This window comes from Megascapheus bottae, chromosome 7 (genome assembly GCF_031878675.1).
Source record: "Megascapheus bottae isolate mThoBot1 chromosome 7, mThoBot2.hap1, whole genome shotgun sequence".
NCBI lineage: Eukaryota > Metazoa > Chordata > Mammalia > Rodentia > Geomyidae > Megascapheus > Megascapheus bottae.
The window spans coordinates 41381238-41405070 of record NC_143515.1 but is presented as its reverse complement, the minus strand read 5'-3'; the positions used below and the strand labels follow the sequence as shown (position 1 = coordinate 41405070).

The 23833-nt window shown below is 40.8% G+C and overlaps 1 protein-coding gene across 3 annotated transcripts in view; it reads left to right on the top strand.

The window, feature by feature from the left end:
- Commd1 (copper metabolism domain containing 1) overlaps positions 1-23833 on the top strand; it is a 71850-nt gene that overhangs the window by 9138 nt on the left and 38879 nt on the right. For 2 of the 3 annotated variants that reach the window (XR_016536252.1, XM_090336841.1), the window contains exons 1-2: positions 3670-3865; positions 15573-15854. Coding sequence is in view for 2 of the 3 variants with exons in the window: in XM_090336841.1 (XP_090192967.1) it covers positions 3689-3865; positions 15573-15854 (459 nt within the window). In the remaining variant the exon portion in view is untranslated. Of the gene's footprint in view, positions 1-3669; positions 3866-15572; positions 15855-23833 lie in introns of those variants that run through there. The other variant, XM_090336842.1, reaches the window with a different exon arrangement.

Here is a 23833-nt window from a genome sequence, read left to right as displayed (position 1 = left end):
TAGATAGTAATATACAAGTAATCCATTTCTTGTGAGGGTCAATTTGGACTAGGGGTAATGAGGAGTTCTTATGAATTATGGAAATTTAAAGGGTCTGCAGAAAGATAGTTTTATGTCAGTCCTGGGGTTTGAACTCAGGACCTGGACACTGTCCTTGGGCTTTCACAAGGCTAGAGCTCTACCTCTTGAGCCACAGCACCACTTCTGGCTTTTTCTGTGTATGTGGTACAAAGGAATTGAACCCAGTGCTACCCAGGACTGGCATTTTAAAAAAAAAAAAACTTACTAACCATTCTACATGTTTTAGAACATGTACATTGATTGTGGCCTCTCTTTTTCTGTAGTCAATATTATTGCATACCTAGGCAATTTACATGGCTAGAAGCAGAAAAAGATACAGGCATTTGTGCTAAGAATTTTACAAATTATAACAGGCTTGGACACAGTTGGAAACTGGATGGGGGGGATTTGTGGGGCTTGAACTCTGGGCCTGGGCATTGTCCCTGAGGCTAGAGCTCTACCACTTGAGCCTCAGCACCACTTCCAGCTTTTTTCTATGTATGTGGTACTGAGGAATTGAACCGGGGTATTCGTGCATGCTAGGCAAGCACTCTACCACTAGGCCAAACTCCTGGCCTCACACTTCCAGCTTTTTCTAAGTATGTGGTACTGAGAAATCACACCCAGGTCTTCATGCATGCTAGTCAAGCATTCTACCAGTAGGACAAACTCCTGGTCAAGTCACTTTTTTAAACACATGTCCTTGAATAAAAAACAAGATCTGGGCATTTTAGTATTTTGTCTGTTTTTTAGTTACTTGCATAGTGAAGTTGTCCTTAAGTACACTGCATATCATGCCACTTTCCTTTTATTCTGAATTACAGTTAGGTCATTATATTGATGTTTTTTTTAGTCAGTCGTGGGTCTTGAACTCTGGGCCTGGGCATTTTCCCTGAGCTCTTCAGCTCAAGCTTACAATTCTACCACTTGAGCCACAGCACCACTTCCAGTTTTCTGGTAGTTACTTGAAGACAAGAGTCTCATGGACTTTTGTGCCTGGGCTTGCTTTGAACCTGGATCCTCAGATCTCTATCATAGGGGTGAGCCACCAGCACCCAACCATTATGTTGATTTTTAAATTGAGATTGAATTTATGTACTGTTATGTTCTATCTTTGTGTGTGTGTGTGTGTGTGTGTGTTGGGGGGGGATCATGGGGCTTGAACTTGGCCTGGGTAGTGTCTCTGAGCTCTTCAGCCCTACCCTTGAGCCAAGCTCCACTTCCATGTTCTAGAGTTTAACTGGAGATAAGAGTCTCAGGTCCTCTTTTTTACCAGGGCTGGCTTTGAAACTTGATCCTCAGATCTCAGCCTCCTGAGTAGCTAGGATTATAGGTGTGAGCCACTACTTCCAGCTTTGTTCTATCCTTTAAGGTTTTGTTATCACCATTGTCTATATCCAGAAAAATGTATCAGCTCCCAAAATACCCATTGACAGTCATTTTCCCTCCCCTGCACCATTTGTAGCTCTTTGCTTTCTTTCTGTCTTTATGGGTTTACCTGTTCTAGGCATTTCATATGAGTGGGACTGTATAGTATCTGACTTTTTTCAGCGTGTGGAACACACACACATACACACACGCATATGCATACACATGTACTAGGGCTTGAACTCAGAGCCTGGGCACTGTTCCTGATCTTTTTTTGTGCAAGGCTAGCACTCAACCTTAATTGAGCCATAATTGCACTTCCAGCATTTTTTTTTTTTTTTTGCCGGTCCTGGGCTTGAGCTCAGGGCCTGAGCACTGTCCTTGAGCTTTCTCAAGACTAGAGCTCTACCACTTGAGCCTCAGCACCACTTCCGGCTTTTTCTATGTATGTGATACCAAGGAATTGAACTCAAGGCTTCATGCATGCTAGGCAAGCATTCACTCTATCACTAGGCCATATTCTGGCCCAATACTTGATCATTTTTGTCCTAGGGTTTGAATTCTGGGCTTGGGTAGTAAGCTCATTTTTCTGAGTAGCTAGGATTACTGGTAAGAGCCACTAGCATCTGGCCGTTTCTTTTTCCTTTTTCTTCTTCCTTTTTTTTTTTTTTTTTTTTTGTCTTGGGGTTTGAACTCTGGGCCGGCTGTCTATTAGCTTTTATGCTTAAGACTAGTGTTTTACCATTTAAGCCACAGCTCCATTTCTAGCTTTTTTGGGGGTGGTATGAATTGGGGAGAATTATTAATTGGAGATTAGCATGTCACAGACTTTCTTGCCTGGGCTGGCTTCAAACCAGTCCTTTCCATCTCAACCTCCTGTGTAGCTAGAATTACAGGTGTGAATCACCTGTGCCTGGTCTTTCAATGTGTATTTATTTTATCTTCATTTTTTAAAACATTTTTTATTGTTGGGGTAATGTATAGAGGGGTTACAGTTACATTCACCAGGTAATAGGTGCATTACTACTCACACACTGATACCCCTTCTCATGTTTTTGTCTCCACTTCCTTCCCCTCACCCCTCCAATGTGTTTTTAAATGCCATGTAGCATGTATCAGTAGTTTCTTTTCTTTTTTTTCCAGTCCTGGGGCTTGAACTCAGGGCCTGAGCATTGTCCTTGGGCTTTCCTCAAGGTTACTGTTGTACCACTTGAGGCACAGCAACACTTTTGGCTTTTCTATGTATGTGGTACAGAGGAATCGAACCCAGGTCTTTGTGCATGCTTGGCAAGCACTCTACCATTAGGCCAAACTCCCATCCCTCAGTAGTTTCTTTTTATGGCTAAATAATAAAGTGATATATTATAATTACATTGATGGAAACTTCAATTATACAATTTGATTCAGGGATGAAAAAGAGGACATTAACAAAATATTTATTAGTTTGGTATAGAAAAGAATTTTGATCAGACCCACTGGTTTAGCTAGGAAGACAAGAAAACAGGGGGCCGGGAGCATGGTCTCGTGGTAGAGTGCTTTGCCTAGCATGCACGAAGACATGGGTTCAGTTCCTCAGTATTACATACATAGAAAAAGCCAGAAGCAGTGCTGTGGCTCAAGTGATAGAGCTCTATCCTTGAGAAGGCCCAAGGACAGTGCTCACGCCCTGAGGTCAAGCCCCAGCACTGGCAAAAAAAAAAGAGCTGGACTGAGATAAAATGGCATTCTTCTTCTTTTGTCGGTCGTGAGGCTTGAATTGTGGGCCTGGGCACTGTCCCTGAGCCTTTCAGCTCAAGGCTGTGGCCCACAAGCCACAGCCCTACTACCGATTTCTCGTGATTAATTGGAGATAAAGATTCTCACGGACGTTAGTGCCCGGGCTGGCTTTAAGCCTTGATCCTCAGATCTCAGCCTCCTGAGTAGTGAGTAGTTAGGGTTACAGGTGTGCGCCACGGCGCCCGGATAACATGACATTCTTACAGCGCACCTTCTCCATTTCAAGTGATCTTTCCTTGCAGTAGAAAATCAGAGGAAGGAATGTGATTCTTCTGAGGACGGAATGGAGTAGTCTGCCATCTGGTGCCATTCTAAGGGGATGGATTTTGCAGAGCAAGGCTGGAAACTGCAAACAGCGAATCCTAGAGGAGCTCTATCTCCGAGTATCCGGAGTGTCGTCGCGTAAGCCATTTAGACCCAACTAGGCCCCCGTAGCTCGCCGCGTAGCTGTTGGGGGCGGGGCGGGGGCTGGGCCTTTCCCAGCATGGCGGGCGAGCTTGAGAGCGCCAAGCCCCTGAGCGGGCTGTTGAGCGGCCTGGCTCAGGACGCCTTTCATGGGCACCCGGGCATTACCGAGGAGCTGCTGCGGACCCAGCTCTACCCGGATGTGCCACCTGAGGAGTTCCGCCCCTTTCTGGCCAAGATGAAGGGGATTCTTAAGGTATTGCGGTTCCTTGAACTCTCCACGGGGGAGCCGAGTCTCCCCTCAACGCTCGGGCCCCCGGGGCTCCCAAAGGGCTTTCCCCCTGAGATTCCCACCTACGGGCCCCACGCCTGAGGACCTCGTTCTGCCACCCTCCCATTTCCCCCAAAAATGTGACCCCTTTTGCGCTAGACCCTGCCCTAGGGCTAACCCGACACACCCACGGTGACCACTCCGGGTTTCTCTCCAGACATCTTCTGTGTCTGTCCTACAAGCCACAGTTCGGTGCTGTAGGCCTCAGGCCTAATGAAATGGAGAGAGGTCGTCTGCTAGCTTTTTTGGTTGTGGAAGTGGGGACCTTTAGAACGAGGTAGTGTTTGCTGCGATGGGGATGCATTAGCTAGAGCAAATCCCTAGTAAGCAGTGGACTGTGTGTTTATGGTTAGTACCCGGCTGTCCGTAAAATTAGATGAGAGTCCAACGTTAAAAAGAAAAAAAAAAAAAGAATATGAGCCAGGAGCGTGACCTAGTGGTAGAGTGCTTGCCTACTATGCTTGTAGCCCTGGGTTCGATTCCTCAGTACCACATACACAGAAAAAGCTGGAAGTGGTGCTGTGGCTCTGTTATGCCCAAGTCTCAGGACGACCACCAAGAGTCCGACGTTCCGAAATGCAAAAGCAAGGTTTATTGTGAGTTACGAGCCAGCAAGGAACTTGTCCACTCACACCTCAAAGCAGTGATGCTGTGAGGTGCGGGGGGAGAAGCTGACCCTCAGGGTTAACACAGTCTTTTTAAAGGCAAATATCACAGGTTTACACCCATCAGGTGGTCGGATGAGATAAGATGGGGATTAGGGAGCTTCCCAGGCTGGTGGAAACCTACGGGAAGTTCTCACGACGTTGGGTCCCATTCAACTGTCAGAGAGTAGTTTTATGGTTTGGGAAACAAATGCTATACAATGCTATACGTGCAGTCTAATTTTGACACAAAATAGGCTAGTTCCTGGAGCTTATGGACACCTGTGTGAACAATGGCTGACTAGGATTCAGAAGTTCCTGTTTGTGCAGCCTCTGGGTCCTTAGTGATTTTTCGAACCAGAGTTTTCTTTTTATTCTGCTTACTGATGGGGAATAATTTTCGGTCTGGGGGTAGTTATTTTTCATCTCTACACCCTGAACCGCTTATATAAACAAGACGGTTGCTGCTTCAGAGTGGGGGCGCTTCTTTTTTAGCTCTTCAGCTCAAGTGGTAGAGCTCTAGTCTTGAGAAAGCTCAAGGACAATGGTTAGGCCCAGAGTTGAAGCCCCTCAACTGGCAAAAAAAAAAAAAAAAAGTATATGAGAGGCAGGATTACTTTTAACAATGTTTTCTATAATCCAGTATTGTCAAAATGTTATTTCATATACAATCAGCATACAAAATACTAAGATTTTGCTTCCCACTCCTCCCCATCATGTCTTTGAAATTTGATAGGTATTTTCCACATATTGTTTGGAACCAGCCACATTTCAAGTGCACAGTGGATGCATGTTGTTAATGACCAACATAATGGACAGCTCCAGCTTCAGTTTAGACTGTAAGGCAGAAATACAACCAGTGTCCAAATGTATTCTGGAGATGGACTGTAAAAGCAATTATTGATTTATTTATTTTGCCAGTCCTGGTGCATGAACTCAGGGCCTAAACACTGTCCTTGGGCTTTCTCAAGGCTACAGCTCTACCACTTGAGCCACAGCACCACTTTCAGCTTTTGTCTATGTATGTAGTACCGAGGAATCGAACCTGGGTCTTCATGCATGCTAGGCAAGCACACTACCACTAGGCCAAACCCCTTGCTGCAAAAGCGGTTATTTTTGTAGTTTTTTTCTGTGTTCAGAATTGAACTAGATGTATCACATGTTAATTCATTTGTTTCTTACAAAAATGTGGTGCCCTGACTTCAAGCATCAAGACTGGCAATAATAATAATAATAATAATAATAATAATAAATTTTAAAAATGTGGTACACTGGGCATGGTAGTTCATGCCTGCAATCCTAGCTACTCAGGAGGCTGAGATCTGAGGATTGCAGTTTAAAGCCAGCCCTGGCACTGAAGAATGTAAGACTCATCTCCAGTTAACCAGTAGAAAACTGGAAGTGGGGCTGAGACTCAAAGGGGTAGAGTGGTAGCCTTGAGCTTAAAGAGCTCAGGGACAACCCCTAGGCTCAGTTTAAGCCCCATAACTCCTCAAAATAAAAAAATGTGGTGAACTCTGTGTGTGTGTGTGTGTGTGTGTGTGTGTGTGTGTGTGTGTGTGTGTGTAGCCCTAGATGCTCACTTTGAGCCATAGCACCACTTCTGGTTTCCGGTGGTTGATTGGACACTCATTTTAAAGATTAAAAAAACTAGCAAATAAGAGGCCCTCAATTCAGACCCTAATAACACTCCTTGATAGAAGAAAGTTTTGAATTGAAAGCATTTTCAGATTTTGTGATCAGGGATGCTTAACCTGTGCATTGTCTTCATGTGTTAGTATGGGATTATGTCAGAAAGACATTATTCTTCATCGTGATGTATGATATGATGGTATAACTTGCTTTCTTATTTCCTATTTCTTTCTTCCCCTGCCCCCCAACCTTGCTGATTGGGGCTTGAACTCGGTGTGGGCACTGTCCTTGGGCCTTCTCAAGGATAGAGCTCTATCACTTGAGCCACAGCACTGCTTCTGGTTTTTTCTATGTATGTAATACTGAGGAACTGAACCCATGTCTTCGTGCATGCTAGGCAAGCACTCTACCACGAGACCATGCTCCCGGCCCCCTGTTTTCTTGTCTTCCTAGCTAAACCAGTGGCTCTGATCAAAATTCTTTTCTATACCAAACTAATAAATATTTTGTTAATGTCCTCTTTTTCATCCCTGAATCAAATTGTATAATTGAAGTTTCCATCAATGTAATTATAACATATCACTTTATTATTTAGCCATAAAAAGAAACTACTGAGGGATGGGAGTTTGGCCTAGTGGTAGCGAGGTTGCCTAGCACGCATGAAGACCCTGGTTCGATTCCTCGGTACCACATTCATAAAAAAAAAAAAAACCCGGAAATAGTGCAGAGGCTCAAGTGGTAGTGCTCTAGCCTTGAGAAAGTCTAAGGACAGTGCTCAGGCCCTGAGCTCAAGCCCAGGACTGGCAAAAAAAACAAACAAACCAGAAAACAAACAAAAAAAAAACAGTCTAGTGCCAGTGACTCACACCTGTAATCCTACCTACTCTGGAGGCTGATAAGTGATAAGTATCAAGATTCAGAGCCAGCCCAGGTAGAACAGTCTATGAGAGTCATATCTTCAGTTAATCACCTCACAAAGAAAGAAAGCTGGAAGTGGAATTGTGTTTGGTTTAAGTGGTAGAGGGGAACCCTTGAGCACAAAAGCCCAGGGACAGCACCCAGGCCCAAAGTTGAAGTCCCAGGACCAGCACAAAATAAATAAACAAAAAGAAACCAGATTCAGGTGGTCTAAACAGCCTAAATTCAGTTAAGTCAAAAAAATGTTGAGGTGCTAGCAGTTTAGCATAGGGGTAGAGTGCTTCCTTAGCATGCATGAAGACCCAAGTTTGATTCTTGGGTACTACATACATAGAAAAACAGCTGGAAGTAGTGCTAAGGCTCAAGTGGTAGAGCTCTAGCCTTGAGAAAGTCCAAGGACAGTGCTCAGGCCCTGAGCTCAAGCCCAGGACTGGCAAAAAAAAAAAAAAAAAAGTTGAGCATTAATGTGCATTTGGTATTTTTTTCAAAAGGTAATTCTGTATTTTTTTTCCCCCATTGGCAGTGGGCATTGATGCTAGAGCCTTGTACTTTCTGAGCATCCACTAAACTACATTTTCCGCTCAGACTGTGTATATATATATATATATATATATATATATATATATTTTTTTTTTTTTTTTTTTTTTTTTGCTAGTCCTTGGCTTGAGCTCAGGGCCTGAGCACTGTCCTTGGACTTTCTCAAGGCTAGAGCTCTACCACTTGAGCCTCAGCACCATTTCTGGCTTTTTTTTTTTTCTATGTATATGGTACTGAGGAATCGAACCCAGGTCTTCATGCGTGCAAGGTAAGCACGCTACCACTAGGCCAAACTCCCAGCCCCTGTGTATATTTTTTGATGGCTTTGCCTATAACATTTATATTTATTTATTTATTTATTTATTTATTTATTTATTTTTGCCAGTCCTGGGCTTTAACTCAGGGTATAAGCACTGACCTTGGGTTTTCTCAAGGCTAGAGCTCTACCACTTGAGTCACTGCAGCACTTCTGGCTTTTTTTCTATGTATGTGGTACTGAGGAATTGAACCCAGGTCTTCGTGCATGCTAGGCAAGCATTTAAATATAGGAAAACAATACAAGCAATTACTTACCAGAAAAAGTAAATGAATTGTCTCATCGCTAGGTAAGGTATTTTATAAGTAGTTTTAACTTTGGATCATATACCTCTATTATATGCCTTATGTTTCTATCAAATCTTATTAATACAATCTGAGAATATTTCCTAGAAATTTTATCTTTAAAAAGAAGTATTAGGCTGGGAGTTTGGCCTAGTGGTAGAGTGCTTGCCTAGCATGCACAAAGGCCTGGGTTCAATTCCTCAGTACCATATACATAGAAAAAAAGCCAGAAGTGGTGCAGTGACTCAAGTGGTAGAGCTCTAGCCTTGAGAAAACCCAAGGACAGTGCTCATACCCTGAGTTAAAGCCCAGGACTGGCAAAAAAAAAAAAAAAAAGTATTAGCCTGTAATCCTAGCTACTCAGGAGGCTGAGATCTGAGGATCGCAGTCAAAGCCAGCTTGGGCACTAAAGTTTGTGAGACTCTCATCTCCAGTTAACCACCAGAAAAACCAGAAGTGGGGCTGTGGCTCAAGCAGTAGAGTGATAACCTTGAGCTGAAGAGCTCAGGGACAGCTCTCAGGCCCAGGGTTCAAGCCTCATGATGGACCAAAAAAAAAAAAATTGCCCAGAGTTTGGCCTTGTGGTAGAGTACTTGCCTAGCATGCACAAAGACCTGGGTTCAATTCTTTGGTACCAAATACATAGAAAAAAGCCAGAAGTGGTGCTGTGGCTTAGGTGGTAGAACTCTAGCCTTGAGAAAAGCCCAAGGACAGTGCTCAGACCCTGAGATCAAGTCTGGGATTAGCAAAAAAAAAAAAAAAAAAAAGAAAGGATTGGTGTATGTTAGTTGTTTAAAGAGGATTTTTACTTTGACACTTCCTTGGCTCCTAGCTGATGTTTTACTATTTGAGTCAAGTTTTCAGTCTAGCATTGTGCTGGTTAATTGGAATGAAGAGTTGCAAATTTGTCTGGTGCAGTTGGCTTCTCTGTAGCTAGCATTATAGGTGTGAACCACTGACAACTGGCTTAACCTTTGTTTTGAATATAACTTGTTTGCATTTTATGTCTTAATACTTTTGTTTTAGCTAAAGGCAGTAATTCTGTTTTCTTACTGTAGGTGGCAGTAGAATATTGGCTTACATACTAATGAAATGCTAGAGACAACATGTTTAACTTTTGTTTCTCTGGAATGTTCCAAATTAGAAAATTCCTAAAGGTTGGCTACTCAACAATAAAAATTTCTTATCCAAAAAAGTAAAAATATTTGGCTTTATATTTTGAACTTAGCAATACTATTTTCTAGGCTTTTTAAAGCTTTGTCTACAGAGCAATGCTGTAGTTCACTAGTTTTTGTATAAATAAAGCTTGCTAGTTTTTTTTTTTGAGAAATTTTGGTATAGTTTTTCGTGTGTGTGTGTGTGTGTGTGTGTGTGTGTGTGTGTACGTGTGTGTATGTATATGTGTGTATTTTGTTGTGGGGCTTGAACTCTGGGTTTGGGCACTGTCTCTGAGCTCTTCAGCTCAAGGCTAGTGCTCTACTTTAAGCCATAGTACCACTTCTGGTTTTCTGGTGGTTAATTGGAAGTAAGAATCTCACAGACTTTTATGCTGGGCTGGCTTTGAGTCTCAATCCTCAGCTCTCAGCCTAATGAGTAGCTAGGATTACAGGCATGAGCCACCAGCCCCCAGAGTGAGTTTTTCTTTTCTTTTCAAAAGCAGTTTGAGTATTCCTTACTCTGTAAGTGATAAAGGTAAAAGAAGTAAGTGTTTAAAAAAGTGATAAATAGACCAGGAACATAGCCTAGTGGTAGAGTGCTTGCCTAGCCGCATGAAGCCCTGGGTTCGATTCCTCAGCACTACATACACAGCAAAAACTGGTAGTAGCACTGTGGCTCAGGTAGCAGAGTGCTAGCCTTGAGCAAAAAGTGTCCAAGGGCAATGCCCAGGCCCTGAGTTCAAGTCCCGGGACTGGTAAAAAAAAAAAAAGATAAATACTATCCAAAATGCTTGGAACCTGAAGCGTTTTGAATTTTAGATTTGTTTTTCCATATTGGTATATACAAAGTTTTAAATTAGAAAACAGGGAATCTGGCTCAAGTGGTAGAACACCTACCTAGCAAATAAGAGGCCCTCAATTCAGACCCTAATAACACTCCTTGATAGAAGAAAGTTTTGAATTGAAAGCATTTTCAGATTTTGTGATCAGGGATGCTGAACCTGTACATTGTCTTCATGTGTTAATATGGGATTATGTCAGAAAGACATTATTCTTCATCATGATGTATGATATGATGGTATAACTTGCTTTCTTATTTCCTACTTCTTTCTTTCTTCCCCTGCCCCCCAACCTTGCTGGTTGGGGCTTGAACTCTGGGTCTGGGCACTGTCCTGGAGCTCTTCAGCTCAAGGCTACCACCCTACCCCTTGAACCACAGCACCACTTCCCATTTTCTAGTGGTTAATTGGAGATAAGAGTTTCAGAGACCAGGCTGGCTTTGAACTGCCATCTTCAGATCTTAGACTCCTGAGTAGTTAGGATTATAGGCATCCATTTCCTATTTTGTAACAAAGAACTTGGTTATTTTTGGGCCGGGAGTTTGGCCTAGTGGTTAAAGTGCTTGCCTAGCATTCATGAAGACCCGGGTTCGATTCCTTGGTACCACATTCATAGAAAAGAAAACCCGGAAATAGTGCTGAGGCTCAAGTGGTAGAGCTCTAGCCTTGAGAAAGTCCAAGGACATTGCTCAGGCCCTGAGCTCAAGCCCAGGACTGGCAAAAAAAAAAAAAAAGAACTTGGTTATTTTTTAATCTACTGCTTGTGAATGCTAGGCAAGTGCGCTGCCACTAAGCCACACTCATCCCATATGTACTTTTTTGATATTATATGGGTGTAAACTGGAAACTTGTTTTTGAACACTGAGTTAACTTCATAGTCATTTTTCTGATGTATTCTGTAGAGTGTTTTGGACTTCATTATATTTGCTACAATTTATTTTAATAACACACTATACAAGAAGAAATGTAGAAGATGATAATTCATACTTATATCCCTTTCCTATGGAAAATAACCAGGTCTTAATTTTGCAGTGTTTTGTGTAATGATATTTGGAAATCTTGGTGATTGGGCCATTTAGAATCTGAGCCAATACAGGAATAATTCTACAGACTTAACCCAAAGATAGATTCTCAAATTTAGTTTGTTTTTTCATATTGTGCTTGCATCTTATTTTTGTAGATTTATAGCTGTTTTATTGCCTTAGGAAAGTTTGAGATATTTAATTTTTTCCTCTTTTTGGAATATTCTTTAAGGGGAAACCAATTATAATAAATATGGAGCAATTCTAAAAATATTTTTAGTTGAAACTGTTTTTATAACACTAGGTAGGCTGCTGGCCAATGGTTATATATTACTGATATAGGAGAATTACATATGAATAAATAATGTTTGGAAGAAAAAGACTAAGAATCAAGTTCACAGAATCACCGTTGACTTTGTTTTACATGATTTCTGGGTTAGCATGTGACTAAAATTATAGATCATTTTGTTGAATACTAGTGTAATTTAATATAATCCTGATGTAGGGTTCTGTAATTAGGCTTGGATAATATGGAAAGCAGCAAATTGCTTTCATGATATCTAGCCTCAAGAGATTTTGCTGAAGCAGATACTAAGCTATTCTTTTAGATGTTTAGAATATTAATATTAAGGAACTGGCTTAATTAGTAGACTTGAAAACAAAGTCATCACTTTTTATAAATACCTGTCAAGATTTTTCATTATTAAAAAGCAAACTCCTTTTAATATTCCTACTAGTTTAGGCATAATCATTAATGTTCTTCCATCTTGTATCAGTAAACTGAATGATGGATAGTGCAGAATTGTACTCTTTTTAATCAGGTGATAAAAAGTAATTTGGAGGCTTTCATTCATTCCTATATACATTAAACTGAACTGTGTGCAACTATTATCTTAAGTTTGTTAGAGGTCTGTTGCTGTAACACAATACCTGAGGTAAGGAACCAAGGGAAGAAAGTTATGTTTTGACTCATGATTTCATTCATAGTTGCCTGGCTTCATTGCTTTCAGACTTTAGGCAAGAAAGAATATCATGGAAGAGCATGTGGTGAGCAAAGTAGCTCATCTTATGGTAGACAAAAAGACAAGAAAGATCCAGGGATCAATCTAAAGGTACACCCTCTTTTACCTTTATTTAGGCTCCACCTCCTTCTAGCCACCAGTTTAGCTATGAATTCATTAGTGGATATTAAAATCTGTTGATGAAATTGGCACCCTTTGGTTCCATCCCTTTTCAGTAGTGCCACAAACTGAGACCAATCCTTTAACCCTAGTCTTTCATGTGGACACTTGATATCCAGCATTAGGAATGCTGTAGTCACAGTAAGTGTCATGTCTAAAGGTACTGAAAAGTGGTGTCCTTCCAATATTGTTAGACTGAGGATAAGTGAACTGTAAGGGTCAGATAATTGGATATCTAGGTACTTACCATATTCTAGATAGGGCAATGTGGGTTACTGTCAACTTCCTTCAGGTGTGATGTAATGATCTACTTTATGCTGTCATACATATCTGGGCTAGCTGTCCTTGTCACTTGAATTATCTCCAGTTTTCTATGTCCAAAGAGCACATTTCTTTTCAGCACTGATAAAGACTCCATTGTTTGGATGTACCACAGTTTATCCATTCACTTAATGAAGGACAATTATTAATAAAGCTTTTGTAAATATTCATGTGCAGGTTTATGTGTGGACATGTTTTCAACTCATCTGGGTGAAAACCAAGAAAAGCATTGGCTAGAATGTATGGTAAAGATGTTTCATTTCTTAGCCAGGAGTGGTGGCTCATGCCGGTAATCCTAGCTATTCAGGAGGCTGAGATCTGAGGATCAAGATTCAAAGCCAGCCTGGGCACTAAAGGACCTGAGACTCTTACCTCCAATTATCCTTTAGAAAACAGGAAATGGGGCCTGGCACAAGGGTAGGCAGTATCTTTGAGCTGAAGAACATAGGGACAATGCCTAGGCCTAATTCTAGCCCCATGACCCACACCCACACCCACACCCACTCATACACAAAAGATGTTTCATTTTCTTTTTTTTTTTAATTTAATTTAATTTAATTTTGCCAGTTCTGGGCTTGAGTTCAGGGCCTGAGCACTGTCCTTGGACTTTCTCAAGGCTAGAGCTCTAGCTCTTAAGCCTCAGCACCACTTCAGGCTTTTTTCTATGTGTGTGGTAGCAAGGAATCGAACCATCAAACCTGTGTCTTGGTGTATACGAGGCTAGCACTCTTATCACTAGGCCAAACTCCCAGCCCCGATGTTTCATTTTCTAAGAAACTATCAAACCATCTTGTAAAGTAGCAGTGCCAATTTTTTTTTTTTTTTTTTTTTTTTTTTGCCAGTACTGGGGCTTGAATTCAAGGCCTAAGCACTGTCTTGGGCTTTCTCAAGAGTAGAGCTCTACCACTTGAACCAGAGCACCATTTCCAGCTTTTTTTTAAAAATATTTTTTATTGTAATTAATAGAAGGGTTACATTATATTCCCCAGACACTTCCAGCTTTTTTATATAGTGGTACTGAGGAATGGAGCCTGGGTCTTCGTGCATGCTAGGCAAATACTCTACCACTAGGCCAAACTCCTGGCCAGTAGTGCCATTTTGCAACAAAACAAGGATATGAGTATTTGAAGAACTATACTGCAGGAAAGAAGGAGGGGAGTAATCATTTAACAGGCAAGGGTGGGGGCTGGGAGCATGGCCTAGTGGTAGAGTGCTTGCCTGGCATGCATGAACCCCTGGGTTCAATTCCGAGATACCAGACGCACAGAAAAAGCCGTAAGTGGTGCTGTGATGTCCTTCCAACTCATGGTAAATGAGTTTTGCCTCAGGAAGTGCAGGTTTTTCCCCCTCTGGTCCTAGGGCTTGAATTCATGGTCTGGTCTCTGAACTTTTATGCTCAAGCTAGTTCTCTACCATTTTGAGTCACTGCTCTACTTCAGCTTTTTGTGGTTAACTGGAGGCAACATTCTCATAGATTTGCCTGCCTAGCATGGCTTTGAACCACGATCCTCCTGAGTAGCTAAGATTACAGGCGTGAGCCACTGTTCCTGACTCCATTTAGGTCCTTATAGACAAAGTAGAGTATGTACCAGGCCAAGCCTGTCAATGAGAGATTGAACTGTAATATTTCATCAGAGAATCAATTTTATTCCTTTTTATTTTTATATTAAAAGATTTTATTAATGCTGATTTTTTTACATCATATTTCATATGTCAAGTTTAACAAGTATTCAAGAATGGAATCTATATGCAATCACTGGCACATAAATTTAAGGGCAAAATTAAAATTAAGCTGAGACTATATCTCATGTAGATTATTTTTTATTTAAAATAACTTTCCCCATTATAAAATATATTTAAAAATTAGATTCTATTGATTTAGAATTTGAGTGACATGGGATTGTTTTTTTTTCTTTTTTTTGCAGTTGTGATTCTTGAACTCAGGGCCTGAGCATTGTCCCTGAGCTGTTTTGTTCAAGGCTAGGGGTCTACGACTTTGAGCCACAGCTCCACTTCTGATGCTTAACTGTAGATAAAAGTCTCATAGACTTTCATGCCCAAGCTGGCCTTGAACCGTGATCCTTGGAACTCAGCTCCTGAGTAGCTAGGATTACTGGTGTGAGCAGCAATCGGCATCCTGCCACTTCTGGTTTTTGAGTGGTTAATTGGAGATAAGAATCTCACAGGGACTTTTTTTTTGCCTGGGCTGGCTTCTAAATGTGATCCTCAGATCTCAGCCTTTTGAGTAGCTAGGATTACAGGTATACGCTATCAGTACCCAGCGACATATTTTTTTAATAGTAACTTTTCTAATACTTGATACTTGAAAAGGTAGTATTTTGTACTTACTATGCATGCATTATTTATTCTTATTTCCATTGCTTGATTTCCCTGTTGGAGAGTATATCCAGTGATTAAGGTCACTCAGGATGATCTGGTTTTTGTTTTTTGTTTTTGCCAGTCCTGGGGACTGAACTTAGGGCCTGAGCACTGTCCTTGGGCTTTCCTCAAGGCTTGTGCTCTACCACTTGAGCCACAGCACCACTTCTGGCTTTTCTTATGTATGTGGTACCAAGGAATTGAATCCAGGTCTTCGTGCATGATAGGCAAACATTCTTACCACTAGGCCAAACTTCTGGCCCCTGATCTGTTCTTTTAACAATTTATGTTTAGTTTCTTATGAACAAGGCATGGTAGAGTTATATGCCAACTCAAAATATGCTTTGTTATTAAGAAACCTTTTCTATTTATCAAATTCAAACAATGCTTTTTCATTTTTAGTCTATTGCATCTGCAGACATGGATTTCAACCAGCTTGAGGCATTCTTGACTGCTCAAACCAAAAAGCAGGGTGGGATCACATCTGACCAAGCTGCTGTCATTTCCAAGTTTTGGAAGAGTCACAAGACAAAAATCCGAGAGAGCCTTATGAACCAGAGCCGTTGGGACAATGGACTTCGAGGCCTGAGTTGGAGAGTTGATGGCAAGTCTCAGTCAAGGCACTCAGCACAAATACATACCCCTGTTGCCATAATAGAGCTGGAATTTGGAAAAGGTGGACAGGTAAACTCAATAAAGTTCAATTGATAGCCCATTGTAAACTGTATTTTCTATTTTAGCCTATGTAGTATGTAAAGGTTTTTTTCTTCTTTTTTTTAATAGGGATGAACAAATGACTATAGAAAAGGCTCTGCTTAGGGGCCGGGAGTTTGGCCTAGTGGTAGAGTGCTTGCCTAGAAAAGGCTCTGCTTCTAGAATCTCTTTTTTAATTAATTAATTAGTTAATTAATTAATTAATTAATGTACCTTTTTGGTGCTGGTCCCTTGGGCTTGAACTCAGGGTCTAAGTATTGTTCCTGACCTCTTTGCTCAAGGCTAACTAGTGATCTACCACTTGAGCTGCGGCTCATCTTCTGACATTTTTGATAGTTATTTGGAGATAAGACTTGTGGGCTTTCTTGCCTGGGCTGGCTTTGAACTGTGATCTTCAGATCACTCTTCTGAGAACCTATGATTGCAGGCATGAGCCACTGGCATCTGGCTAGAATTTCTTTCTAAGGGTAGAATCATTGGAAAAATTGGATACTTCAGTTATGTATAGAAATTAGCCACAGATTCCTTCCAGTTGTGTTAGCTCAGATTTGGTTAAAGAAGTGATTGCACAGATGTTAATTTCTACTGCATTTATGGTCAGGTATAGCAGGTGCAATAACTTAATTACACTAATGTATATTGTTCCTTCAGCCCAAGTGCTCCATTTCTGATTTTGGAGTCATACATAATTTTCAACTTGATCTTATTTACAAACCAGGACTGTTTTTCTTTGCAGTTTTTACAGACATCATAGCAGGTAATTTTAGTATCTGCAGGGCTTTTCTTGATGTTATATACTTTGTGCTCCAGTTGCCTGGCAAATTAGCTAGGATTACAGGATTACTCCGTATCAAGCTCTTTTTTTAAAAAAAATTAAGTAACAAGTAACTAAATATGTATATACTTTAATGGTGTGTGTGGGTTTGGGAGGCAGGGAGGAGTCTGTGTGTATATGTGTCTTGAGAGTCTTTAACTCAGGACCTGGCATTGTACCTGAGCTCTTTTTTTGTTTTTTTTGCCAGTCCTGGGCTGGAGCTCAGGGCCTGAGCACTGTCCTTGGACTTTTCTCAAGGCTAGAGCTCTACCACTTGAGTCTCAGCACCATTTCTGGTTTTTTTCTATGTATATGGTACTGAGGAATTGAACCCAGGTCTTCATGCATGCTAGGCAAGCACTCTACCACTAGGCCAAACTCCCAGCCCTGTACCTGAGCTCTTTTGCTCTAGACTAGCACTCTGGCATTTTGAGCTGCAGCTCCACTTTTAGTTTTTGAGTGATTAATTTGGAGTTAATAATCTTGAACTTTTCTGCCTGAGCTGGTTTCAAGCTGTGATCCTCCAGCCTTCTGAGTAGCTACAATTTACAGATTTGAGCCATTAGTACCTGGCTCCATGAGATGCCTATTTCTAATTAACCACCAGAAAACTGGAAGTAGTGCACTAACTCAAAGTTGTAGAGCTCTAGCTTGAGCAAAAGAGGTAAGGGATAGCATCCAGGCCCTGAGTTCAAGACAGATCAAAAAAAGAACAAGAAGCAAAAAACAAAAATAAAGCTACCTTTGGGACAGAAAGCCAATGTTTATGGAAACCTACAGAGCTAAAGAAAATGAACATGCTCTATTAGTTCAGTTATTTTGCTTGTAGTGCATGCATGTCTTTCTTGAGGTAAAATAAAAATTTTGCATGAATAAAACATTTAGTTGTAAAAGTATACAGATAGCTTGGGTGAGTATTTCATGTCCAGAGGGTAAACATCATGTGCTGTTACTTGTGCACCAGAAATCCTGTCCTTTCAAAAGCCTTGATGACTATTGGAATTTGGCCCATGTCCTTAGGAAAATTTTATTTTTGTTTGCTGGACAGCATTGTTATATTTTGCTTTCGGAAAATGAGTAAGATTATCAGAAGAATGTTTTTCTTTTTCTTTTTTTTCTTTTTTTTTTTTTTTGCCAGTCCTGGCTTGAACTCAGGGCCTAAGCATTGTCTTTGGGCTTTCTCAAAGCTAGAGCTCTACCACTAGAGCCACATGACTATTTCTGGCTTTTTCTATGTACATGGTAACCGAGGAATCGAACTTGGGTCTTCATGCATGCTGCACTCTACCACTAGGCCAAACTCCCGGCCCCAAGGTTTGTTTTGTTTTGTTTTGTTTTTGGTCATAGGGCTTGAACTCTGGTACTGAGCACTGTCCCTGAGCTCTTCAGCTAAAGGCTACCACCCTCCCCCCTTTAGCCCCAGCCCTTCTTCCCCTTTTCTAGTGATTAATTGCAGATAAGAGTCTCAAGGTCTTTGTGCCTAGGTTGGCTTTGAATCTGGACCCTCATATGTCAGCCTGCTAAGTAGCTAGGATTACAGGTGTGAGCCACCCAGCCAGGCATGTATTCTGTAAGGAATTTTTTGAGGAAATAGTAAGGCTCAGCCTGTGTTGAACCATTTTAATTCAACTTTTTTTTTTTTTTTTGCCAGTCCTAGGCCATGAACTCAGGGCCTGAACATTGTCCTTGGGCTTTCTCAAGGCTATAGCTCTACCACTTGAGCCACAGCACCACTTCTGGCTTTTTTCTATGTATGTGGTACCAAGGAATTGAATCCAGGTATTCGTGCATGCTAATCAAGCACTCTACCACTAGGCTAAACTCCAGGCCCATAATTCAACTTTTTTTTTTTTGGTGTTGTTGTTGTTTATGAAGTCTTTTCCTTTATTGCCTTATTTATTTGCTTACATAGTTATTTACTTAGTTTTGTGTTGGGATTAAAACTCAGGGCTCAGTTTGCTATGCAAGTATTCCATAACTTGAGCCCTATCCTTTGGCTTTTGCCTTTTTTTTTTTTTTCTTTATTATTTGGGTAGGGTCTCCTACTTTTGCCTTGTGTTGGCTTCAGACCTCAATCCTTTTCCCTACAGCTTTCCATGTATTAGGTCCTCATGTGTGTCCTACCATGCCCATTTTGTTGATTGAGATAGGGTTCTCTCTTTGCTTAAAATGAACCATGATCCACTCCACCACTGCCTCCCAAGTAGTTGGGATTATATTTACCAATTACAATGTCTGGCCTAATTTTTATTTTATTTTATTTTTTTCTAATTTTTGACTTTTAATGGTATTTATAAGTAAACCCCCAAAGAAATTAGTGTGACTAATCTAGTAGACTGTGAGTAGGGACTGATACAGTTTGACAGCTTGAAGATAACTTAAATCATAGAATTTTCCATTTTTATATTTTACATTGTTTACCACATGGGATTTATTTAAACTTTAATTTAAAATGGGCCCATTTTTTCTGTTATTCAAAGTAGTATTCTAAAAGAAGTGTTCTAAAGTATGGTTCTAAACTTAGAGTTCCAAGCTGTCCTTTATAGAAAACAATGCCTACAGTCTAAACTGTAAGAAAAGAATAAGGAATTTTGTTTCTCCATAAACCTGTCATAATTTTCAGTGCTTTTATAATTTATAAAATTCAGATGTGAAACTTAATAAATTCTAACTTTGAATTAGATATTTACATGAAATATTTTGTACAGAAAAAAATGTTTCATTAAGAAAACATGCTTTAAAACCTGTTTGATTAGCATTAGTAATTTAAATAATTATTATGTAATAGAGAATAGATAGTAATGAAAGGGAAGTGTAGGTTTAAAGCAATCTTTTTATTTTTTGCCAGTAATATGGCTTGAACTCAGTGCCTGGGCACTGTCCCTGACCTTCTTTGTGCTTAAGGTTAGCACTCTACCATTTGAGCACAGCACCACTTCTGGCTTTTTCTGTTTATGTACAACTGAGGAATTGAACACAGGGCTTCATGCATGCAAAGCAAGCACTCTACCACTAAGCCACAGTCCCAGAAGATCATTTTGCTTTAAATAATATTCTTGCTGGGCACTGGTGGCTCATGCCTGTAATCCTAAGTACTCAGGATGCAGAGGTCTGAGGAGTAAGGTTCAAAACCAGCTTGGTCAGGAAAGTCCATGAGACTTTTATCTCCAGTTATCCACCAGAAAGTTGAAGGAGGTGTTGTGACCTAAAGGGATAGAGCACTAACCTTGATTGAAAAAGCTCAGGGACAGAGGTGGGAGCATGGTCTAGTGGTAGAGTGCTTACCTAGTATGCATGAAGCCCTGGGTTCGATTCCTTGGTACCACTTACACAGAGAAATCCAGAACTGGTTCTGTGGCTCAAGTGGTAGAGCACTGGCCTTAAGAAAGCCCAAGGACAGTGTCCAGGCCTTGATTCAAGCTCCAGGACTGGCAAAAAGCTCAGGGATAGCATCCCACCCCTGAGATTAATCCCCATAATAGACAACAAATAAACAATATTCTTTATGCTTTCTTCTGTGGCTGGATGAGCAGGCACATGATAACATGCCTAGCTTTTTCTGAGATAGAGAACACATTTATTTGGTCTGGGTTCATGTGGAATTGTGATACTGATCTAAGCCTCCTGCATTGCAGGGATGGCAGGTACAGGTGATGGAACCCAGCTATTCATTGAGATGGGGGTGTGGAGTCTCATGAACTTTTGCTAGCCTTACTTATAATCCTCTTAATTTCCTCTGTCCTTACTAGTTAGGTATTAGCTCTTGACAGTGGGCCAGAAAAACTGTCTTTTTCAGCATCTGTTTATTTGCTGTTCTTTCGATTTGCATCAGTGTTTCTCAGTGTTTCTACATAATTTCTTTAGTTCCTTGATGTCTTTCCTTAAAAAGTCACTTTCCCAGCTAAGTGTTAATGGCTCATGACTATAATCCTACTTTACTTAGGAAGCTGAGATCTGAGAATTGTGCTGTAAAGCCAGCTTAGGCAGGAAAGTCTATGAGATTCTTATCCCCAGTTAACTACCAAAAAAACCAGAATGGATGAATGGAATTGTGGCTCAAAGTTGTAAAGCATTACCTTTTGGTCAAAAAAGCTTAATCCTAGGCCAGGAGTTTGGCCTAGCATGCATGAAGACCCGAGTTTGATTCCTCAGTACCACATACATAGAAAAAAAGCCGGAAGTGGTGCTGAAGCTCAAGTGGTAGAGTGCTAGCCTTGAGAAAGTCCAAAGACAGTGCTCAGGCCCTGATCCCAAGCCCAGGACTGGCAAAAAAAAAAAAAAAGCTTAATCCTAGTTCAAAGCCCCTGAGTCCAAGCTGCAGGATGAGTATGGAGTGTGTGTGCCCATGCAGACACAAGTAATTCTTATTTGTTTACAAACCTGTATATGGTGGGATCAAAGGCTAGAAATAAATAATAACAATAAACTCATCCTTTGTTCAGTTAACAATATGTAAGTATTCAGTGTTGAATGGAGCTAGCGTTAATTTTCTACTTTTTGGGGGGAAAAAAGGTTATATGGATTTATATCTCTGTTCCTCATTTATAACAATTTCCCCTTTAAAGAAAAAAAGTGGGAGCTAGGAATTTGGCCTAGTGGTAGTGTGCTTGCCCAGCATTCATGAAGACCCAGGTTTGATTCTTTGGTACTATATACATAGAAAAAGCCAGAAGAGGTGCTGTGTCTCAAGTGGTAGAGCTCTAGCCTTGAGAAAGTCCAAGGACAGTGTTCAAGTTCAAGCCCCAGGACTGGGGGGAAAAAAAGAAAAAAATTAAAAGGGAAAATTGTTGCAATTGTTTTCCAAATTTTGTTTGCTAAGGCTAAAGATACCTAAGAAAAATTGGTATTGTAGGAAAGAAAATATGACGCCAAGAGACTACTTTAAGGAGGCTGTTGTAGCTGTAGGGTCGGGGGAGGGGTGTGTGTGTGTGTGTGTGTGTGTGTGTGTGTGTGTGTGTGTGTTTTCCTAGTTAACATAGATGAAGCTCTGGATTGAATCCCCAGTACTGGGGGAAGTAAATTACTTAAGCAAAGATATTGAATGTGTTGTGAAAGTAGATAGAGCCACATGCTGGTGGCTCTACCTGTAATCCTATAATATAGCTCCTCAGGAGGCTGAGATCTCAGGATCAGGTTTCAAAGCTAGCCCAGGCAGGAAAGTCTGGGAGAAAAATAGAAAAGGGGGGGGAGAGGGGGGAGAGGGAGGAAGAGAGAAGAAAGATGGGTTGCTCTGAGGTGACTTGGAAAGATAAAAGGAATGATAAAAAAAATGGAAATTGGGGGTAGTTCTTTGTTTTTTCTAGTGTGAATGTGTTAGTATAAATGCAAGTCCTAGTCATTAACAGTCTAATTGTCAAGCTGACCATCTTAATATACAATTTTAAGGATTAAAAAATTATGGGAGAGCTGGGTGCTGTGGCTCACTTCTGTAATCCTAGCTACTCAGGAGGCTGAGAACTGAGGATTGCAGTTCAAAGCCAGCCCTAACTTCAGAGACTAATTTAAGATTGTAGAACTTAAGTGTTTCCAATTGGCTTTATTTTTGTTAGTTTGTCTTTTGGTAGTACTTGGATTTTTAACTCCATGCCTCATATTTGCTAGGGAAATGCTTGAGCTACATCCCTAGTTCTCCTAATGGGCTTGAAAAGTATGTTTTCTTAGAGGGGAAGAGAGGATGTTTGCAGACTGTCTCTGTGCAGACAAGGCTTTGGCACTGCTGAAGTCCTCAAGCCTCTGATTAGTAACCTGCCAACAGCCTCTGGTGTTGGATTTACTTCAGATTGTTGCCATTCAGCCTCTGTTTCTATTCTTGTGAACAGATGAGGTGCTTGAGAGAATGCCAGGAAACCCAACCTTACGAGGACTTGGAAAGAATTTTTGAATTTAAGTCCCTTGTCCTAACTCTGGGCAATGTTGTATCATGCCCAGAAAAGTTGAAGCTGCTTGTGTTGTGTAGTATTTGGGTACTGGCTGTGGGCTTCATTCCACCATATTCCTGCCAAGATAAATGAAGGCCTCAGGTCTGTGCCTATTCCTAAGTGTATTTTGAGAAAGTTGTAATAACATATCCATAACATAAAATTTATCATTTTAACCATTTTAAATTGTACAGTCCTGTGCTATTAAATATATCTGTAATGTCTATGACCATTACTAGTGTTTATTTTGAGAACTTTTTCACTATCCTGAGCACAAATTCAGCATCATTATCCAGTAACCCCCATTTCTGCTTTGTCCTCCTCCTGCTGGCTTCCATGGTATTTTCATTCTATATGCATTTGTTTATTCTAGGTACTTCAGATAAATGGAAACATACAATTATTTTTTATGTATGGTTTATTTTACTTAGTGTAGTATTTTCAGGGCTCATAATATTGTAGCATGTAACAGAATTTCTTTTTCTTTTAATTTTTTGCCAGTCCTGTGGCTTGAACTTAGGATCAGCACTATCCTTGGGCTTTTTCAAGGCTAGAGCTCTACCACTTGAGCCACAGCACCATTTCCAGCTTTTTTTTTTTTTTCTATGTATGTGGTACCAAGGAATTGGCTTACCTCACATGATTTGTTCTAGTTCCATTCATTTTCCTGCAAATGACATTATTTTATTCTAACAGCTGTGTAAAATTCCATTGTATAGTATTATCATTGTGTGTGTGTGTGTGTGTGTGTGTGTGTGTGTTGGCTTGGCCCAGACCTATCCCTCTTGGCCACACCTGTACTTCAACCCCTTTTGCTATTTAATTGGAGACCAGTCTCATGAATTTACCTGCCCAGATTGGCTTCAGTCCACAGATTTCAGACTCTAGGATTACAGGCATGAACCACTGGTGTTGGGACTCCTTTTTTTTGGGGGGGGGGGGTTGTGGGCCTTAAACTCAGGGCCTGGGCACTGTTCTGAGCTCTTGTGCTCAAGGCTAGCACTTTTCTATTTTGAGCCACAGCTCCACTTCTGTTTTATGAGTGGTTAATTGGAGATAAGAGTCTTACTGGGACGTTTCTGCCCAGGCTGGCTTCAAACTGCTAGCTTTAGACCTCAGCCTCCTAAGTAGCTAGGATAGCTATGATCACATGTGTAAGCCAGCATCTGGCCTCTTCTTCATTTTTTTAAAATGGTGCTGAGGATCCAGCATGGGAA